Source organism: Poecilia latipinna, unplaced genomic scaffold (genome assembly GCF_001443285.1).
Source record: "Poecilia latipinna isolate Pla-1442-1.1 unplaced genomic scaffold, P_latipinna-1.0 Scaffold602, whole genome shotgun sequence".
In the NCBI taxonomy this organism is placed as follows: domain Eukaryota; kingdom Metazoa; phylum Chordata; class Actinopteri; order Cyprinodontiformes; family Poeciliidae; genus Poecilia; species Poecilia latipinna.
The window spans coordinates 289,630-307,628 of NW_015113218.1; the positions used below are offsets into that span (position 1 = coordinate 289,630).

General features: G+C 38.3%; 3 protein-coding genes across 7 annotated transcripts in view; 2 read left to right on the forward strand and 1 right to left on the reverse strand.

Moving 5' to 3' along the window:
• Positions 1 to 810, forward strand: part of LOC106953782 (zinc finger protein 710) — a 21,294-nt gene extending 20,484 nt beyond the window's left edge. For 2 of the 3 annotated variants that reach the window (XM_015042807.1, XM_015042808.1), the window contains exon 6: positions 104 to 368. In XM_015042807.1, the coding sequence (XP_014898293.1) occupies positions 104 to 137 (34 nt within the window). In that variant the 3' untranslated portion in view covers positions 138 to 368. Of the gene's footprint in view, positions 1 to 103 lie in introns of all 3 variants that reach the window. The other variant, XM_015042806.1, reaches the window with a different exon arrangement.
• On the reverse strand, positions 55 to 9,846 carry LOC106953783 (isocitrate dehydrogenase (NADP(+)) 2). Of its 2 annotated transcripts, none has more exons than XM_015042811.1 (12): positions 9,726 to 9,846; positions 8,878 to 9,155; positions 6,897 to 6,988; positions 6,609 to 6,774; positions 5,923 to 6,083; positions 5,669 to 5,812; positions 5,433 to 5,569; positions 5,150 to 5,301; positions 4,946 to 5,058; positions 3,738 to 3,835; positions 3,565 to 3,657; positions 55 to 3,477 (listed from the first exon to the last, which is right to left on the reverse strand). In XM_015042811.1, the coding sequence occupies exons 2-12, from the start codon at positions 8,996 to 8,998 to the stop codon at positions 3,393 to 3,395; spliced, it is 1,362 nt and encodes a 453-aa protein (XP_014898297.1). In that variant the 5' UTR covers positions 8,999 to 9,155; positions 9,726 to 9,846; the 3' UTR covers positions 55 to 3,392. The 2 variants fall into 2 exon arrangements, with proteins under 2 accessions (XP_014898297.1, XP_014898296.1); XM_015042810.1 differs by having other exon boundaries at positions 8,878 to 9,196.
• Positions 9,847 to 10,328: 482 nt separating this feature from the next.
• Positions 10,329 to 15,364, forward strand: mrpl46 (mitochondrial ribosomal protein L46). 2 transcript variants are annotated; one of them, XM_015042813.1, is made up of 4 exons: positions 10,329 to 10,791; positions 11,060 to 11,255; positions 11,524 to 11,694; positions 15,007 to 15,364. In XM_015042813.1, exons 1-4 carry the CDS (start codon positions 10,531 to 10,533, stop codon positions 15,249 to 15,251), a joined length of 873 nt encoding a protein of 290 aa, XP_014898299.1. In that variant the 5' UTR covers positions 10,329 to 10,530; the 3' UTR covers positions 15,252 to 15,364. The 2 variants fall into 2 exon arrangements, with proteins under 2 accessions (XP_014898299.1, XP_014898298.1); XM_015042812.1 differs by having other exon boundaries at positions 10,334 to 10,791; positions 15,004 to 15,364.
• The last annotated feature ends 2,635 nt before the right edge of the window (positions 15,365 to 17,999 follow it).

Sequence of the window (17,999 nt, forward strand, 5' to 3'; positions counted from 1 at the left end):
CTGAAAGCTGATGGAAATTACAGAGTTGTTTTCACAGACTCTGGGGAAAAAATTTTTTTCTTTCTTCTTCTTCTTCTTCCTCTTCTTCTACATCCCTTTCTAGCTCGGGCCTCCTTCCAGAATCTGACGGACGATGATGGGAGGCCTGGAAGGAGGCGCGCTTCAAAGGAGCCGTTTCAACCCTCCGGCCGCCTTCAGCAGAGACTCTGAAGCTGCTGATTGTGGTCTGGAAGCTCCTTTCACATAATAACTAGACTTACTGACTCACAAACTGTCACTGATGGACAGTCAAAAACCTCTATGTTGTGTGTATGTATCAGTTACTTAAAAAGAAGAAAACACTGCAGATGTGATTAAAAAAAAAAAAAGAGTCATCGTTCGCCATCTTCGTTCACACGGCATCGTATTCTGGACTGAAAGTGCCAGCTAGAAACATTTTACGGCTCATCTTCCACCCTGTCCACCTGTTGCTCATTAAATACTGAAGTTTTGATAAATAGTCACCGCATATTTATAGATTTCAGGTCAAAAACTGCTGGCATGTAAAAGCCCTTTCACTGTACAGAGGTTTTCTGCGACATGCAGCGTGTTTACCCACCGTTTCTATTCCACATGGTCTAGCTTTACATGAATAATCTATCCTGTGTAGTGAATATATCACTCTAGTTTTTGAATTACTGAGTAAATGATACGAAGCACTTTTTTTTTTTGGGTTGAAACTTTTTTTTGTTTGTTTGTTGGGGAAATAAGATTGTAAAATCTTTCAACTCCCAAATATGGCAATATTATTAAACTATATTATTAAACAACAGATTTTGCTTCACTGGTAGGGTTATTTTAACACGCAGATGTTTCGTGGATGTCCTTTGAGATGCAAGAATTAGTTTCAGGACTCTGTAATTCTACCGCTGCGTTCATTTTCTTTTCAGTTTGGATATTTTGGGAAAACGTTCAGAAAAAAATAAAAACAAAGTAAGCCGTCGACTATCAGATCCAGTTTATATAGAGCTATCAATATAATATCTAACTAAAGCAGCATGAAAACCTGGAAGAATATTTAAAATTAACCAACTACCAACAGGATAGTAACTTTGCTCTTATATACACACATGTGAGAATAGTGTTGAATTTTGTGACATTTCTGACTTGAGTACGTTGTTCCAAAACATTTTTGTCTAAATTCTATAGTTTTTCATACTTTTTTTTAGAGTTTAGTAGATTTTTAGAGTATTTATATAGAACTTCACATTGAATTTATTACATCTATTTCTAAAGAGATTAGGTTATAAATAATAACAAAAAAAAAGATATCAGAATTGAAATTTCCCTGTCCGATGGCAATTTTGAGTTTACTCCAATGTAAAGTATTGGTCCCTATTTTTCATTAGATTTCTTTAGTAACTCAGTAAAAGCTAAAGTACATGCGCTTATAGAGCAAAAATTATGGGAATTCTTAATTTTGATTCATTTAGTGCAGTGGTGTCCAAACTATCTCCTACAAAAGACCAAAAATTGTCACATTTAAAATGATTTCTAGCCACAAAAACTAAACAAATATCCAACTAAAAACACAAAAATAAGTTTAACGTGATCTCTATTTGTACATCTTGTAATGACGATGAATATTATAGTAGAAAAGTGCTCTCTAAACTTTTGCAGAGCCGAAACGAAAGAAAGCCATATTTTCTGTTTTCCTGTTTTGGGAAAAAAAAAAAAAAAATCATATATGCTTTTCTTATTCAAATGAACAATAAAAGCATCAGTGAAAATGGATTGATCTAAGTTTAACAAATGTGTGAACCCAGGTCTAAACGCTCCTTACTTTGAAATTACAATGAAAACCAAAAGCTTGATTCATAAAATATGAATACTTTGTGGTTCACTTCAAATTTTCTATTCAAGAAAAATAAATTGATGAAAATCTCAAGCAAAATAATAACTTTCTATCTGCTTTAACTTCTTGTGCCATTCTTGACATGTAGTCAAGGGCAACACAAAATCCTTCCAAGGACTACAAATGACCACATTTTAGAGACCTACAGCTTATAGAACAAGGAAAAAATATATATAATTTTGTCAACGCTAACAGGGCTAGTCAATAGAAAATTGGTTAATTCCTGACTATTTCTGATTGATCGGTGTTCTATTTAAAAAAAAAAAAAAAGAAACTTGTTTTGGACAACAGTCCAATAATGAATATGGAATAATGTCTGATAATAAAAATATTTTTCATATTCTTCTAGTCTCTAAATAGAATTCCATATTTTTCCAGACTGCATGGGAACTTCAACTTCAGTTCTCTGTTTTTAACCCCAGTGTTTCGGCAGGTTGGATGATGAATGATGAAACTTTGTGATACGCCTTGCCATCTCCGTAATTTACTGTTTATGTCCTCTTCCAGGTTGGTTTTGATCTTTTTAATGGAGGCTTTGCATTCTCAGAGATTACTCTATCCTTCCTGAGAAAGTATTTTCCAAGAGAGGATTGATCATTCATCTCAAAATTGCCCTTAAAGGTTGTAAATGATGGGATGGAGTTTGGGGGGTGGGGGGGTCATTCTGGGAGGAGGAGGAAATTAAACATTTGGAAATGAAAGTCATCTAAATGCTAATTTCTATTCATTTTTGATACAGGCGTTTCATTTTCTTTGACATCTAATTTAAAACAAGGAGACCGTCCTAACTCCGAGTCAGCAGTTGTTTTGAACTTTTAGAGATGCGTCGTCTCCAAATGACTAAAAAATGAACTGAAATGGAAAAAAAAAAGTTGGTTTCATATCTGAGAAGTGCGCTGGCCTTACATTTGGAAGTCTGTTGAGACGGCCTTGAAGGAACTTCATCTATTTCAAATTATAATAAGATCAGGCAAGAGTCAGCGATTAAAGGTAACCATGTATTCTGCTTCACCAGCAGTGGCCTCAACCTGCTTCTGAAAGTTCACCAGCTTCGTAATGTCGACATCTGCTGGTGAAACACTGCATCTGCAATTTGTCAAATTTTCTGTACATGTCTGTGATATTTTTGCCCCGATAATCTGGATCAGAGAAAAAGGAGACGTAACACCATTTTGTTCTTAACATTTTTTTATATTAATGTTGATACTGCATACATAGTTCAGACTTGCACTCTGTTCTGACACTACTGCTGGTTAAATAAGCCTGAAACGTTCCTGTCAAAGTCAGTATAAGTTAACATTAGCCTTCATTTCTATTGTGGCCTTTTCTGCTTTATAGGCTACAAAAGTATTTATAGCTGGAAGAGTGCTGGCACTGAGCAGGAAGTAAAATAAAAGGCACAATTGTTTATTAAAAATATACAATCCATTCATATACAGTCATTCAGGCAAAAGGTAAAAATATGGAGAATTCTTCAAAATCTGATGACGTCCTCGGTTTACTTTCCCAGAGCTTTGTCCAGGTTGTTTTTAAGGGCATCCAGGAAATCGGTTGTGTTGACGTAGTGTTCATTCAGCTTGACACTATATTTTTAAAAAACGTGATCATGGGGACAATAAATAAAATTTACCAACACACAGTCTGGAAAGAAAATGAAAATCCAAACTCACTTAGCCAAGCCGTGGATGCAGCCTGCAAGGTCTTTGGTCATCACTCCGCTCTCCACCATTTCCACACACACCTTCTCTAATGTCTGACAGAACCTTAGGAGCAAAGATGTGGTTTATAGAAAATGCTGAGGTGCACAATTACATGAAGACGAGCATGGGGGAAAACAGCATACTTTATTAAATCTTTGTTTCCGTCCAGTTTTCCTCTGTGTTCTAGACCTCTAGTCCAGGCAAAGATGCTAGCGATGGGATTGGTACTGGTCGGTTTGCCCTACAAAGAAAAACAATCTGTTAAACGAGAGCATTAGCTTAAGAAACCATGTGTTTACATACTATAGTAAAACACACTAAACGTTTTCTCCCACTCCTACTGTTGTGACATGACATGAATGTCTGCAAAAGTTTCCTTCAACGTTTATGACTTGGGTCAAAAATTCAGGGTTTCCTTCCACAAGCTTCTCCCAATATTTTTGCCCATTCCTCCTGAACTGAACCAGGTTGGTTGGCCACCTTGTTCACACGTTTTCAATGAGATTGATATCCGGACTTTGCGATGGCCACACTAGCAGCTGCTTTCATTGTCCTTAAGCCACATTGTAACTAAACAAGGGGCATATGACTAGTTACCCACTTAATCCCAAGTCGCCCACCGATCTGCGTATCGGTGGATAAATGTGTGTGTGAATGGGTGAACGTGACTCTAGTGTAAAGTGCTTTGAGTGGTTAAAATTATTGGAAAAACACTAGATAAGTTCAGTTCATTTACCCTTTATCTGTTGCTTTCAAACACCAAGAGGTGCTGCATCGAGAGAGACCTAGAAGAACATCCTAAGGGTTTGATGTCCGAGTTCTTGGGAAATGTCTTGGTAAGAAAAGAAATAAACCTTTGTTCTTGCAACTCAAGAGAACAAATGTCTCTTTCTTTGCCAAGTATGTATTGGTCTTCAATATTTCCACAGAATGCTCTTTCCTCGTGACGTCATCCATCTTACGAAGTGTACCAGACCCTCTACACGTGTTTTCGAGTTTCTGTTTCCTCCAAATGTAGCAGTGTTCATCATGGCCAAACACGTTAAATATCTCTCTCATCATTCCAGGATTTGGACAAATTATTGGCACAGTTTTGGCTAGCCCTAAAACGGGAAATGTTTCTTTTGACCACAGTAAAGAAAAAAGGTTATGTTTCTTTTTTTATACTTTGTATGGAAGTCTCTGGTCTCCTTTTTAAGAAAAATGTCATTTAATGCACTGTGTTTTTGTCCCATCTTTATCATAAACCTCTGATTGACTCAAAACAAGATCTGAATGGAAATAAAAAATAGTACAATTTTCTTCTCCCCCACGGTAAAGCCCGTCCTTCAGACTGATCTGGAAGCCTTACTATTTGGTGATCTCGGTAGTGCCTGGTGACGGTGCCATGAGCAGCTTCTGCCTCTATAGTCTTGCCATCAGGACACACCAGCACCGACGTCATCAGACCCAGAGAGCCAAAGCCTGCGTACGTCACACACAGAGAAATAAACGTCATCGTGAGGAATAAGAAACGGCACTGCCTGACTTCATGGTCTTGTTGTAGAGCACTGACCCTGAGCCAGAATGTCTGACTGCACATCTCCATCATAATTTTTGCAGGCCCAAACAAATCCTCCGCTGGACTTCAGAACCTGGGCCACCATGTCGTCAATGAGTCGGTGCTCGTACCAGATCTTCAGCTTGTCAAACTCGGGCTTGTACGACCTGAAGGAGGACGTGGCAAAAAAATCAGGTAACGATCAGATGCAAAGTGGTTTGGAAAGAAATACAGGATTTGTACCGACAGAATACTGTCTGTGTGAAATGCTGAAAGTCAGAGAAACTGCTTCTTTTACTTTTCATATATATCCTGGAAGATGTCTTTGAAACGGCCGTCGTAGGCCTTGAGGATGGTGTTCTTGGTGCTCAGGTACAGAGGCCACCTCTTCTGGATGGAGTACTGGAAGCAGCTGTGAGCAAAGCCACTGATAGACTGTGTGATGAAGATATCAAAATCAGCATAAATCAACAATCGAATACCAAATATAGAGATGAGATTGGCCACATTTCAGATCCTGTAATGTGCTCTGACCTCATCCGTGTTGTACATTCCCATTCCACAGCCTCCAGCCTGGAAGTTGTAGACCTCCCACTCCCGGGGGTCACTTCCATCCGCTGGAGTGAAAACCATTTTGAACTTCCCCGGTTTGTCCACAACAAAGTCTGTTGCCCTGTACTGAGAGCATTTCAACATTTTAAGCATTTAGCTGTTATCCTCCTGAGAAGAAATTATATATATATATATATATATATATATATATTTTTTTTTTTTTTTTTTTCAAACACCTGATCTCCAAAGGCATGCCTGCCAATAGTTATGGGCTGTGTCCAACCAGGAACGAGGCGAGGAATGTTTTTACACAGGATTGGCTCACGGAAAACCGTGCCACCCAAGATGTTCCTGATGGTGCCGTTGGGACTCTTCCACATCTTCTTAAGGCGAAACTCTAAAATAGGAAAATGCAGCATGTGTTTGAGGATTTAAACCATAAAACTTTATCAGAAGCTGCGTTTCCATTACACATGTGCACAAAGCTTTGTCAATATTCCGCTGTCAAAAATACAAGATTTCACAATTGCAGTGTTTCCATTAAATACAAAACTCAGTTAAAAATCAGACTGGAATACGTTTGTTTATCGAGTAAGTCATTAAAAAACATCATCCTCCTACCACTGTTTGTCGTCATCTTTTTCAGCAGCAGTAACATCCGGTTGTGGATTACAAGACTCTTGTAATGAGAAAAGTGTTTCATTGTGGTTTTTGCAAAATACGCTAATTGAGATACAACCAAAAAACCACTTCATCCTAGCACAAAATCTTTTTTATCAAATAATTTTTTTCTTTAAATCGCCGTGTCTTCACTAAGCAAATTTATTTTGTAATTTCGGGTATATATCGTCAGTGGAAATGCAGCTGCACACATATCAAATCTGGCGTTGACTCAACAACTTAATGACACGTTCAGATTCACCTTCAACTCTGGCCTCGTCAGGCGTGATTGTGGCACACTTGATGGCCACGCTGTATTTCTTCGTAGCCAGAGCCGAGTCGATGGTGACCTGGTCGTCCGTCTGGTCGCGATAGGGCAGACCCAGGTCAAAATATTTCAGCTCCACCTCCACATTTGGTAGGATGAGCTAAACAAAGTGTTGGTTTCCCCACATTGGAGTCAAAAGCAACATAGAAAACTCAAAGTCACGCAGCTTTTAAACAGATTTAATCGAAAAGGTTTGACATCAGTCACTACAGCAGGCTCTACCTTCTCTTTTATGAACTCCCATATGATGCGGGTCATCTCATCTCCATCCATCTCCACCACCGGCTGGTCCACTTTGATGCGCTTTGTTGAATCTGAAAAATAGAAATTAAGAGCTAACGAGGTTTCTCTTAAAGTTAAGCTGGTAAAATTTTAGACTTTTAAAGTTGAAATTTCTATTTAAGACCAACCCTTAAAGACCAACAGATCAGAATGGGAGTATTTTGTCTTGATTGGTTGCTAATCTGCAGGTCAGACACTTAAACAAACTAACAAATAAACAAAACTAAGAACTTCCACCAGCTCCAGATCTATTTGTCCCAATATGCCACCATTTCAACCCTTTCTGCATTTCCTACCTGTAGGCACACCATTTAATACACATGTACTTAAACCATTAAACCGTGGCATATCAATTTATCTTAGGTCAAGTATTTTTACCACTTTGAATTGCGTTGTTGCTGAAAATGTGCTATATAAATAAAATTACCTTACCGTACCTTACCTTTATGAATTACGGACATAAAGAGTCAAAAGAAAGTCTCAAATCTCATTCAATTGCATATTATTATTTTCTTTAAATTTTGTTATACTACATTGAAATTAAAATACAATGCAACGCCATAGTTTTTGGAGTTGACTATTTTAAAATAAATAATTACAACTCCACTTTTTTTCCCCTAAATTTATTTATTTTCAATTTTATTTCATCATATATTTAGTAGCTTATTTCCATGTTTAATTATTTATTTCCAATTTGATTTCCTCATTTAAGTGCTTGTTTACAGTTTTATTTTCTCATTTACTTATTTACTTATTGTCAATTTTGGCAGGATCAGTCCTCCATAACAGTGTCTTCCCACTGACCATTTTCACTCCATAAATGTATCAACTCTGTGACTTTGATAAGCTCAGATAAAGGTTTGCTTTCATTAATAAATATGGATAATCTTAACCTGCAGTCCTATTTTTAATGTCACTAGGGAAAGGAAAAATCGGTCAAAACTGGAATTGGAGAAAAAGTATGATCAGTGATTTCCTCATCATGAGCCTTATATTTTGTCACATTGTATTAACACCCCAATTCTTTAACCAAAGCAATAACACAGGGAAACAATTATCACATCATCACAATTGTGAAAAGTCAATTTAAGACTATAAGGTCTATAAATCAAACAATCTGAGCCACCGATAACGTACGTTTTTTAAAGCTACATAAGGACACAGGAAGGGGAAATGGTAGCAAAGGTCAAAGTTTGCACACAGTCAACACAGTCACTGAAGATTTATTAGCAAGAGGGAAACTCTGAAAATCATAAATCCTCCCTGCCTTTGGAGAGTCCAAAGATTCCTAATGCAGAGAAATGTAGGAAACATCCTGTGACACCTGTTGGAAATACCGAACAAAAGATGATGACACTTCATTTCTTTTTAAATAACTCAAATGCAACTCTCGGGGTGTGTACGACAGGTTCTATATATGAAGCTATGAACGTGGTCAAGCTATCTCACGCTGTGACCTCAAGGCTATATGAGGGCTATAATAGCCTTTATTACATAAGTGGATGAAAAGACAAGGCAGGTTGCACTTAATTTAAGTATATGAAAAAAATTATCTTTTACTTTGAATAAAAATGTTCTATAGTTTCACTGTTTCTAAGCACCTGACAGGTTAGTTTTGGTATTTTCTTCCTTTTTTTTTTTTCTTTTTCTTAAACAAGCAATGAATGAACTCGTTCATTGTTGGTGTGTTAGCAGTCTTATATGTGATTCATCAATGGCTGGTCGCCAAACAGAAGAAATTTTCTTTTTCTTTTTTCAGAGTCACATTTGGGACCGTTTAAAAAATAATAATAATAATAAAAACAACACAACTGGCACAAATGTGTCCAAGTGCCCTGTAATGCTATGAACCTAAACAACAAGAGCAAACAGCAGCAGTGTATTTTCGAAATACTGGAGTTTCAGTAGGAAGCTGACTTACAGTCCCTCTGCTGCTGTCTTTTAATGCAGACGGCAGATGGTGATAGCGCCGCGGGGCTCGATGACAGCGGAGCGGCCGCGCTCCTTAACACGGTGCTCAGAGCTCTCAGGTAACCCGCCATGTTTGGAAGAGGACAGATGTACGGTCACAGACGAAGCAGCTGGATTGAAGAGTGTCTGCCTGCATTTACGAGAGCAGGGCCACGCGCACCTGGCGGCAGGCACAAGGTCAGGTTCACGCGCACCTGCAGGCGACCTCACCGGCGGAGCTCCAGTGGTCTGCGGAAATAGCTTTGCGTCAAATAGGAAACGTCAAACCTCTAAAAACAAACAAACAAAAAGCAAATAAACAGCAGAGCTGACCCAAAATGAACTGCAAGGTATAACAGAAACAATGTAAGCAGGAAAAACTTTTTCAATAATAAAAAAAAGTATGAGCATATAACCAAAAATTTAATTTCATTGTTTTATATAAACTCACAGAACATTGGATGTCCTTATGTAGCAGCACCTGCCCCTCTTTTTTTTTTCCTTTTTTACCATATTGGATTTATGATCCACTTTAAAGTGTCAAAATAATTTTCAAGTAAAAATAAATATATAATTATTGCTGTTTGTTGTGCTGTCCTCACAACAACTGAGTAGACAGCCAGCGAACAACTAATAAAAGGTCTGTTAGGTTTGCATTTGAAGATGTTTTATAAATGGGCATTTTGCAACTACAACAAAATTTCTAGCTAATACACATATCTTAATGCAACGCTCACAGATTATGTGCATGTGCTCTACATTTTATCAACTAAAGAAAAAACAACACATCAAAGTGTCTTTCAACACATATATACTTACAAAAACTAAAGTTTTTCACGGTACAAAGTGGACAAAGTATTCAAAGTGTTCATGACGAGTTGTTAATTTTATGCTAACTGACTAGATTCTTGTTGACAAGGTTACCGGAGAAAAAGATAGCTTGCTGCTAAGAGCGCTCACTCCGTCACGTTTCTGCAAATGTTAAATGTCAATACAAATTTTAAATCCATAAAATTTTGTACATTCTTAGCATGAATTTAGTCATACATTTGCTTACAAATATGAGTCTACTTACTAACTAAATCAATATAATTTATTTCCGCTAATACAGTATTTGATCGACTGATTTAATTATTATTAATAGTCACCACATACGCCTATTTTGCCGTCCCTTTTTTCCTATGTCATCATTAGTTTTATGTCTTGAGTAGGTCCATAATAACTAATAATAAATAAATATAATAAATTCAGTTGAAAACCGGAGATGACATTTTTTTTCCGATTTACTGAGGAGCTGCACTGATTTCCGCTTACCACTGGAGCTCCACCGTTTCTGCAGCTAGATGGCGCTTGGAATTGTGGGTAATTTTGAGAAACCACAACCTTCAGGTTCCTGAAGGAGCCTCGGAAATATTAACATTTCGTTGTTAATATTTGCTTAGAGTCAGAGAGCGCCATAAAACTATGACAGTAATGTACATTAATTGAGAGTATTTTATTTCAAGAAAACACGACGAAGTTTTAGACTTTATTTTCAAAAGGCCAACATTTTAAATTCAGTGTTTTGTAGCGCAACGGCTAACAACCCGTTTTTCCGAACACACATTGAACCCAACAAAAGAAGATGGCTGCGCCCTGTAGAAAGATGGCGAGTCGGTCCTTCTCTCAGCTTTTGTGTTATTTTAGTAGGACAGCTGTCGGAAGCGGGGCATGTCGCCGGTTTTCCGTCACTTCTATTGACAGAGCGACTCCTCGGGCCAGTACTGCAGCGGACAGAGCGACTTCTCCCTGGTCTCTGATGGCCGCGGTGTGTCTTCAGAGGTTACCCGTCATTACAGCGGACTGCAGTCCGATAGAGCAGCGCTTCAAGCAGATGTTGCAGCAGGTGAGCCGCTGGGGATCAAAAGACAAAGTTCTGCTTGAAAAAGTGTCCAGGGGATTCTGTGACCTGATGGATGGAGAAGTGACATCTTGTGGAAGATAGGGAAACTACACTTTGAAAATATTCCGTCCACATGAAGTTTTTCCTCTTTTTGTAAGCTATTTCATACATCAAATAGGCTTTTCGGAAATATGTGTCAGAGCTTGCACAGAAAAAAAATAGTAACATAAAATTTTAACAAAAGTAATCTTAAACACAATGTTCACCCTAGATGGAGCTGGAGAAAAGCATGCTGTCGGACCATGAGCTGCGGCTCATGGAGGACGCGGAGAGGATGAGTCGGAGGCAGGCTGACGACTATGACTCGGACGAGGACCTTGGTGACCAAGAGATTATGATGACTCAGGACTTGGAGGACAGCTGGGAGCAGAGGTTAAAGAACTTCCAGCCAGCTCCAAGGGTCAGAGGTCAGTGGAGGGTAGTACTGTTAAAAGTCAAGAAGTCACTTGGGTGTACAGCGCTCTTGGAACATTCCTGAAAGAAAAAAAAAAAGTTTTATAATTTATTAGCGGAAAACAGGAAGAAAATTAGGTCAATTTTATGAGACGGATGAATTTTTTTCCCCCTTAATAGGAATTTTCCTTCTTGTGACATTCTGAAAGTTAGAGTACAATCTATTCTCACTGGCCCAGCGGACGCTCAGGTCTCCCATCTCTCTCCCTTATTTTTGCTTAGCCGACATAGACGAGGACCTGACCTCTGTGCAACGCTGCCTGGCCGACTCTCTGGTGCTGCTGGCTGAGCAGCAGGTAGGAGCAGAGAAGCTGTGGCTGCTGCCTCAGGCTGCGTGGCAGGAGGGAGAAACGCTGCGACAGACAGCGGAGAGAGCGCTCAACTCCGTGACAGGTACCACAAAGCTACCACATCTTTGTTTTTAGCTATGCTTCATAATGTTATTCCCTTATCAAACAATCATTGCCTTGATTCTTTCATGCATGTTTGAGAAGAAGAAAATAAATATTTAATCAACAAAACAGTTAATTAAAAACGGCAAATCAGTACATAAGATTTGACGAGAGTCAAAGTCTGGGTTTAAAGCGAATAAGCCAGTGTGAGCAGGTGTGTTTCGGAGCTGTGACTCAAATAAGGGGAGAGAATTTATATTCCTAATGACTGGAGGAAGTGAGGCGAGGAGCAGCCTGAAAGCGGCACTCCCCATGGTGATAAGACGGGCGAAAGGAACAATAAGATGAGTGGCAGACGAAGATCTGAGAGAGCAGGAAGCGGTGGCGATGCGAAGCCGGTTACATACATAAAAAGGGCCAAGGTTATGAATGCACTTAAAACGTGAGCATTTACATTTTAAAGTTTATCCGTTAGCTTCCATGGGTAACCAGTGAAGCTGTTAAGGAACTGGAGTAAGGTATTTTCTTGAGGGACTTCAAGTTATGAACCAAGCTGAGCTCTGAAGGAGTGCGAGTTCATGGAGGGACAATGAAGGAGGAAGTAAAAGTATGCAGACCAAGTGATGTAATTAATGAGACTGAGCTGGGAGAGTACTCCCATGTATGACATCCTGAAGGGAAGTTATAAATATTAATGTAGAAACTGGGAAGATTAAATGTGTGTCACAGTGTAACATTTCTGTTGTATTCAAGTTAAGTTTGAGAAAATCAGCGGAGAACCAATCCAAAAAGGAGGGAGGGAGGAGTTGGTTTTGGACGAAATGTAGAGCTGGGTGTCATCTGCAAAACCAAGAAAGTTAATATTACATTTCCAGAACTTGTGGCCAAGAGGCAGAAAGGAAATATTGAATAACAGGGGCTCTAATACACAACCCTGGGGCACACCTGCAGAAACAGAAAACACACATGCCATACTCTCTCCATTTTCAGATGATTAACAACACTCTCTGAGATGTTCATAGTTTTATAGTTTAACCCTGATTTAAACTTCTCTCCCAGACATGTCTGCTGTAATTCTTGGTCTTGGTGATGTTTGATCTCTGACCTCTGAAGCCTTTATAGAGCAGAACAGGCAGAATCCGTTTACAATTGGTGAAGGCAATTGGCTGAACTACATTTTATTTACGGGTTTAAAAATAAAAGGGGCTGATTACAAATGTATCCCTTATGATTAAAGAGAATTAGCTGTAAAAAATTATACTTTACACTTACAAAAATATATAATTTTTTTTTATTTAAAAAAAAAATACAATACAATTAGAACATTTTAGTCACTGAGAGCAAGAAGAATGTAAGTTACTGCATTCCTACTGCATGTATTTTTTTACAGCTTGATACAGTGGCCTTGTTTTACCAAGTGTGTTAAAGATTGACTATTTTTTAAACACCACAAACTTCAGGTTTCCCCCCCCCCCCTTCTTTAGGTGGCATTGTGTAAAACACTGATCAGCAGTCTAAGTTGCAGTAGGCAGTGGACTGCAGAATCTGAGAAGCTGGGAAAACTAATGTTAGCATTTCAAGTACATGATATATCGCCTTGGACAATCTTGCACCACTTCTGCATTAGTCCATTTTGCAAGCTACAGCTGCACAGAAACAGTTTAACCCTGATTTTATTCATTTAATTTCATTCATTCATTCATTCATTCATTTCATTCTCAGTTTAAAATATCTTGTGTGATTTATACATTTATAAATATAGTTATAAAATATAGTTATCTTGCTATGTAAGTATTATTTAGAAGCTAAATATTTAGTTTGCTGACTTTATTGCTAATAATTACTTGGCAATATATATTGATTGCTAATTTATTGCTTTATTACTAACCAAACCTTATTAAGTAAATATTTATCTTGCTGACAATTTAGCAAACTAAATATTTAGCTCTAATCATTTTAGCTTTAGCTCCAAAGTTAGTTTGAAGCTAACTTTAACTATGTTATTTACATTAGAGCTACTAAATATTTAGCTCAAAGCTAAGTATTTTGCTAGCTAAGCTAAATACTTAGTTAGTTAGTTAGTTTTGGCTTAGTAGATAAGCCAAATTTAGTTTGCAAAGTAAGTATTTAACATGGAGCTAAGTGCTTACTTAGCAACCTAAATATTAAATTGATAAACTAAAATTTCGCTTGCTAAATAAATATGTAGCTCTCCAACTAAATATTTGTTTCCTAATGAAATATTTATTTAGAAACTGTGCCATTTATGAATGAATAAATCGCATGGTGAAAATATGACTTTGAAAATAATTATATAGCCTTATCGTAGGACATGTTATATAATCCAAATTACTACTGTTAATGTTTGACTGTGTAACTTTACAAACAGCAGCCCAAATTCATCACTGCCGCACCTCACAGTTCTTCCATGTGTTTGAACAGGTAGTGTGTAAATTTAGCGACAGTCAAGTAGAGAAATTAAGTTTCTCAAACTATTTTTTAGTATTTTATATGTCATGAAGAAAGGCATTGTTGCCCTGCAGTTCTTCAGCAAATTCAGTGTTTAGTTTATAACAATTCCTGAAAAGAAATTCAGAATCAGTTATAACTCATCTGTTATTACTCATTTTAAATTCTTAGTTCACGTTGACACTATGCTAAAAACTACACGTTTAGTTTTGTTTAATGTGCCTGAAGCTCGTCTTAGCACTACAAATCCTTTCTTCTCCTGCTAATACGCTGAATTTTACTTCACACACTCACGCTAAATATCCAGTCTGTTAACAGGATTAAATCCAGAATAAAGTTCCGGCTGCAAATATTTTCATTGACTTGGTAAAGATCTTTAACACAACAGAGATTTAAAACAAAGCTGCAGTTGTTGGCGTGCAGCTGGAGGAAGCCTCTAAGCTGCAAAGTCTACAAGCTAATCAAGCACTTGACTGACTGCTTTAAACTGCTGTGCAGCTTTTAGCAAGGGATCGCTCCATCAAACACTTTCTATGAAGACCTTGATATTAGAATGTAGTGTTTAGTGGAGGGTTTTATTTAAAGTGTCTTTCAGTTGATCCATTTTTAATAAAGCTGGACTCATAGGGGAGCGGCACATCTATAACAAGGCAGCGCTGATGCTTTGCTCTCATCTTGAGCCGTCTGGGGATTTGCATGATACGAGATTAGATTTTTAAAAAAATGTTGTGCAAATTCAAGCAGCAACCGAGAAAGAACGCAAACCAAGCACAGCGTAGAGCATGATTGACCCCCTTTGCCTCCCTGGTCAAACTCCACCTCCGTGTCCTCCCATCCACAGCAGCCGGCGTCAAGGCGACTTTCCTCGGCAACACTCCCTGCGGAGTTTACAAGTACAAACTGCCCAAGGCTGCTCGGACCGAGAACTCAGTCGGAGTAAAGGTGTTCTTCTTCAAAGCCATCCTGGCTGACGGCACTCCGGGAAGCGCTCCGACCGCGTCTCTGCTTTGGCTGAAGAAGAGCGAGCTGCAGAAATATCTGAAACCAGCGTACATGATGAATGTCGGCCGCTTCATCCTCAACCTGTGACCAGGGACTTAGAGAATATGCATCAAGCTAACATTGTTACCGTTTGTCGCTGAACTGTTATTCACCGTCAGTAAATATTTTGTTGTTTAATAAAACATGATCTCGTAAATCTCTGTCTGAAGTTTTGGATATAATCATTGCCCACAGCATTCAGTGGAACGGGTAGTTTGAACTTTCTCCTTCTCAACTCAACTGAAATTTGAGGTCAAAGTTCAGGTGTTGAGGTTTTGTGATGCAAGCCTCTTCCTGTTGTAAAAAAAAAAAAGTACCTTGTTGCTACAGTTATGCACCATAACAGACCAAAATCCAGAGGGAATAAATGACCAAACAAAACAAGAAATAAAGAGTTTTAGTGGGATTTCTCTGCAGTGGGACAATGACGGCTACTTCTGTCAGATGTATCTACAGCTTCATTCTCTAAGCAATAAATCAACCAGTTGTAAGCCTCTGGAAGTGATGCATCACTCATTACGCATCACTTTATCATACAGTTCAGTGTTAAGGTTGTCAGTCGTTCCCTCTTTCAGCAGCAGGTGTAAAAGATTCTATACCTGCATCAGTTTCATATTATTTTAGGGCTCTTAATATTTCATTTGAGCCATTCTTTTTCCAGGGCCTTTTGCGGAAAACAACCCCGTTGGATTTTCAAACCGGGTAAACAAGTTTGAATTTAACTGTGTGTCAGCCAAAACTGCTCAAAATTATACATTCAAGCTCATGATGAACATTTTAAGATGAGAAGAAATGTACGTTAAAGTTTCTGTATCCGAGAAGAAATGAAGCAAGAAACAAAATAAATAGTTGGCAAAATTCTTGAAAACTGAAATTTTTCAAAAGTTTATGTGAACAACCAGCTTCTTTAGCAACAACCTTTTGTGTCTTACGCTCCTTCTGGAAGGGATCAATAACTGTCTCCTGGACATCTGTCCAATCAGCAGTCTTCCTCATACGGACTCAGCTTGAGAGATCGTTTAGAGGCTCAGGAAACTTTCACAGGTGTTTTGAGTCAATTATATTTGGTGTAATGTCAGTTAGCAAGCTACAGAGAAGCAACTTCAACCAACTTATGGTGCAATTCTTGTCAAGATATTTGTTCGCTCTTCTTGACAAAATTTGTAGAGCTTCCTGCTGTAAGCCCAGCTCCTAAGCAGAGTCCAAAGAGTTTCAGTGGGGACTAAAATGACGGGTCTGGCCTGTTCTGTCAACTTCAAATCCAGTCTTGTCGTTTGTTTGGGGTTATGTTTTCGCTGAAGCACCCAATTGTGTCCAAGTTTCAATCGACTGACCCAAACTGTCCTCTTTAATTGAGGAGACTTGGTACAGATGTTCATAAATACCACACCACAAACCTGCCAGAATCTGGACAATGACACAACACCAGTGTCGCTGCCCAGGGTGAGGTGGGTTTTACATCACTAACCAAGAAAGACTCCAAGACCTAAACCTCTGAGCTCGTTTATTAAAATTTGCAACTGCCAAATAAATAAGCCAGGTTCTTCTGGAGACAAGTTGTATGCTCACATAAATGCTGCTAAGACCCAGGAAAATGTTTGCAAACAGGTGAAACTGTTGAGCCTTGTGCTGGTTGTCATGCTGTGGGGCTGTTTTGTGCAGTTTGCACTAAAGGATTACTCAGAGCGGGTGGATTAATGGTGAAGGAGAATTTATGAAGAGCTTATGGCTAGATTAATGGCAGGAAACCAGTCAATTTAAATGAAGGCTGCTTTTTCGGATAAGAAAAGTGTTTGAATTTCCTTCCAGAACTACGTCAGATGCTAGTTAATTCTTACAATAATGGTCGAATGCAAGTTGGGGTAAAGCATCTTGACATATGTGTCAGGGAGTATGCCTATATTTAAACTTTTGTGTATAAGTTCAAACCTGTTGTGACTGTTGTAACTCCAAGCAACGTTATTAGCTGTTTTCTTATCTTTGAATACCCGGAGGACATTTCTGAACATTTTAGGTGTGACACTGCTCCACATAAAAAGTAATTGCCTCTTCATTCGAACACCAAATTTGAACATTTATTAAAATCTTTATCTCTAAAAAGCTTTTCGCTGTTAACAACGTCTGGTTTTAATTCAAATTCCTGGACTGATGTTGGTATTCATCGTTTGACTCTCCTGTCAGAAGAATAGTGATTCGACTTGACACAATATAAATCGCTTTTGTAGAAGTTGTACATATCTGACTTTTTTGTCTAAACTAAACAGAACATCTAAATATTCTGGACTAGCTGTGGTTATTTTTATGTTTAATAGCTGGAGTGGGTATGTGTTGCAGATTTAATTTAATTCTTCAGAGTGGGCGAACATTTTCAGATAACCACAGTGGCATTCTGTTCTGCCATTATGTGCTTGAAGTTTGTAATGTCAGATAACAGTAAATCCTTTTTTTTTTTTTTTTTTGATACTCAGAATGTAATGTGGATATCCGCAGCTGAATTGCTTTCCAATCTACAAGTCAATTACTGCCAAACAAATGTTCACATCGGATACAAGCGAGTAACAAGTCCAGATACCTGCCATGCAATTTTAAATATCAAAAGATGTATAAAATATTCATTTGGGAAGTCCAGAGTGTTTGAGTAGCAACAATACAGTCACAGGCCAAACCGACAGAACCAGTCCTGCGTCATACAGCTGACAGAAGACATGTAAAACGACACCCTGGGGTGTCAAATGTGCTCCACAGACATCTGCAACTGGTCTTCTTGTTATGCATGAATGTTCAATTAGAGGACAG

Excerpts from the sequence above, each read along its gene's own strand:
- LOC106953783 (XM_015042811.1), bottom strand. The coding sequence starts at position 8,998 with ATGGCGGGTTACCTGAGAGCTCTGAGCACCGTGTTAAGGAGCGCGGCC. Across the intron at positions 5,302-5,432 it reads TTCCAGGATATATATGAAAA|GTCGTACAAGCCCGAGTTTG; the intron begins GTAAAAGAAGCA and ends GTCCTCCTTCAG. Across the intron at positions 5,059-5,149 it reads GTCAGACATTCTGGCTCAGG|GCTTTGGCTCTCTGGGTCTG; the intron begins GTCAGTGCTCTA and ends TGACGTACGCAG.
- mrpl46 (XM_015042812.1), top strand. The coding sequence starts at position 10,531 with ATGGCTGCGCCCTGTAGAAAGATGGCGAGTCGGTCCTTCTCTCAGCTT. Across the intron at positions 10,792-11,059 it reads TCAAGCAGATGTTGCAGCAG|ATGGAGCTGGAGAAAAGCAT; the intron begins GTGAGCCGCTGG and ends TGTTCACCCTAG. Across the intron at positions 11,695-15,003 it reads AGCGCTCAACTCCGTGACAG|CAGCCGGCGTCAAGGCGACT; the intron begins GTACCACAAAGC and ends TCCCATCCACAG.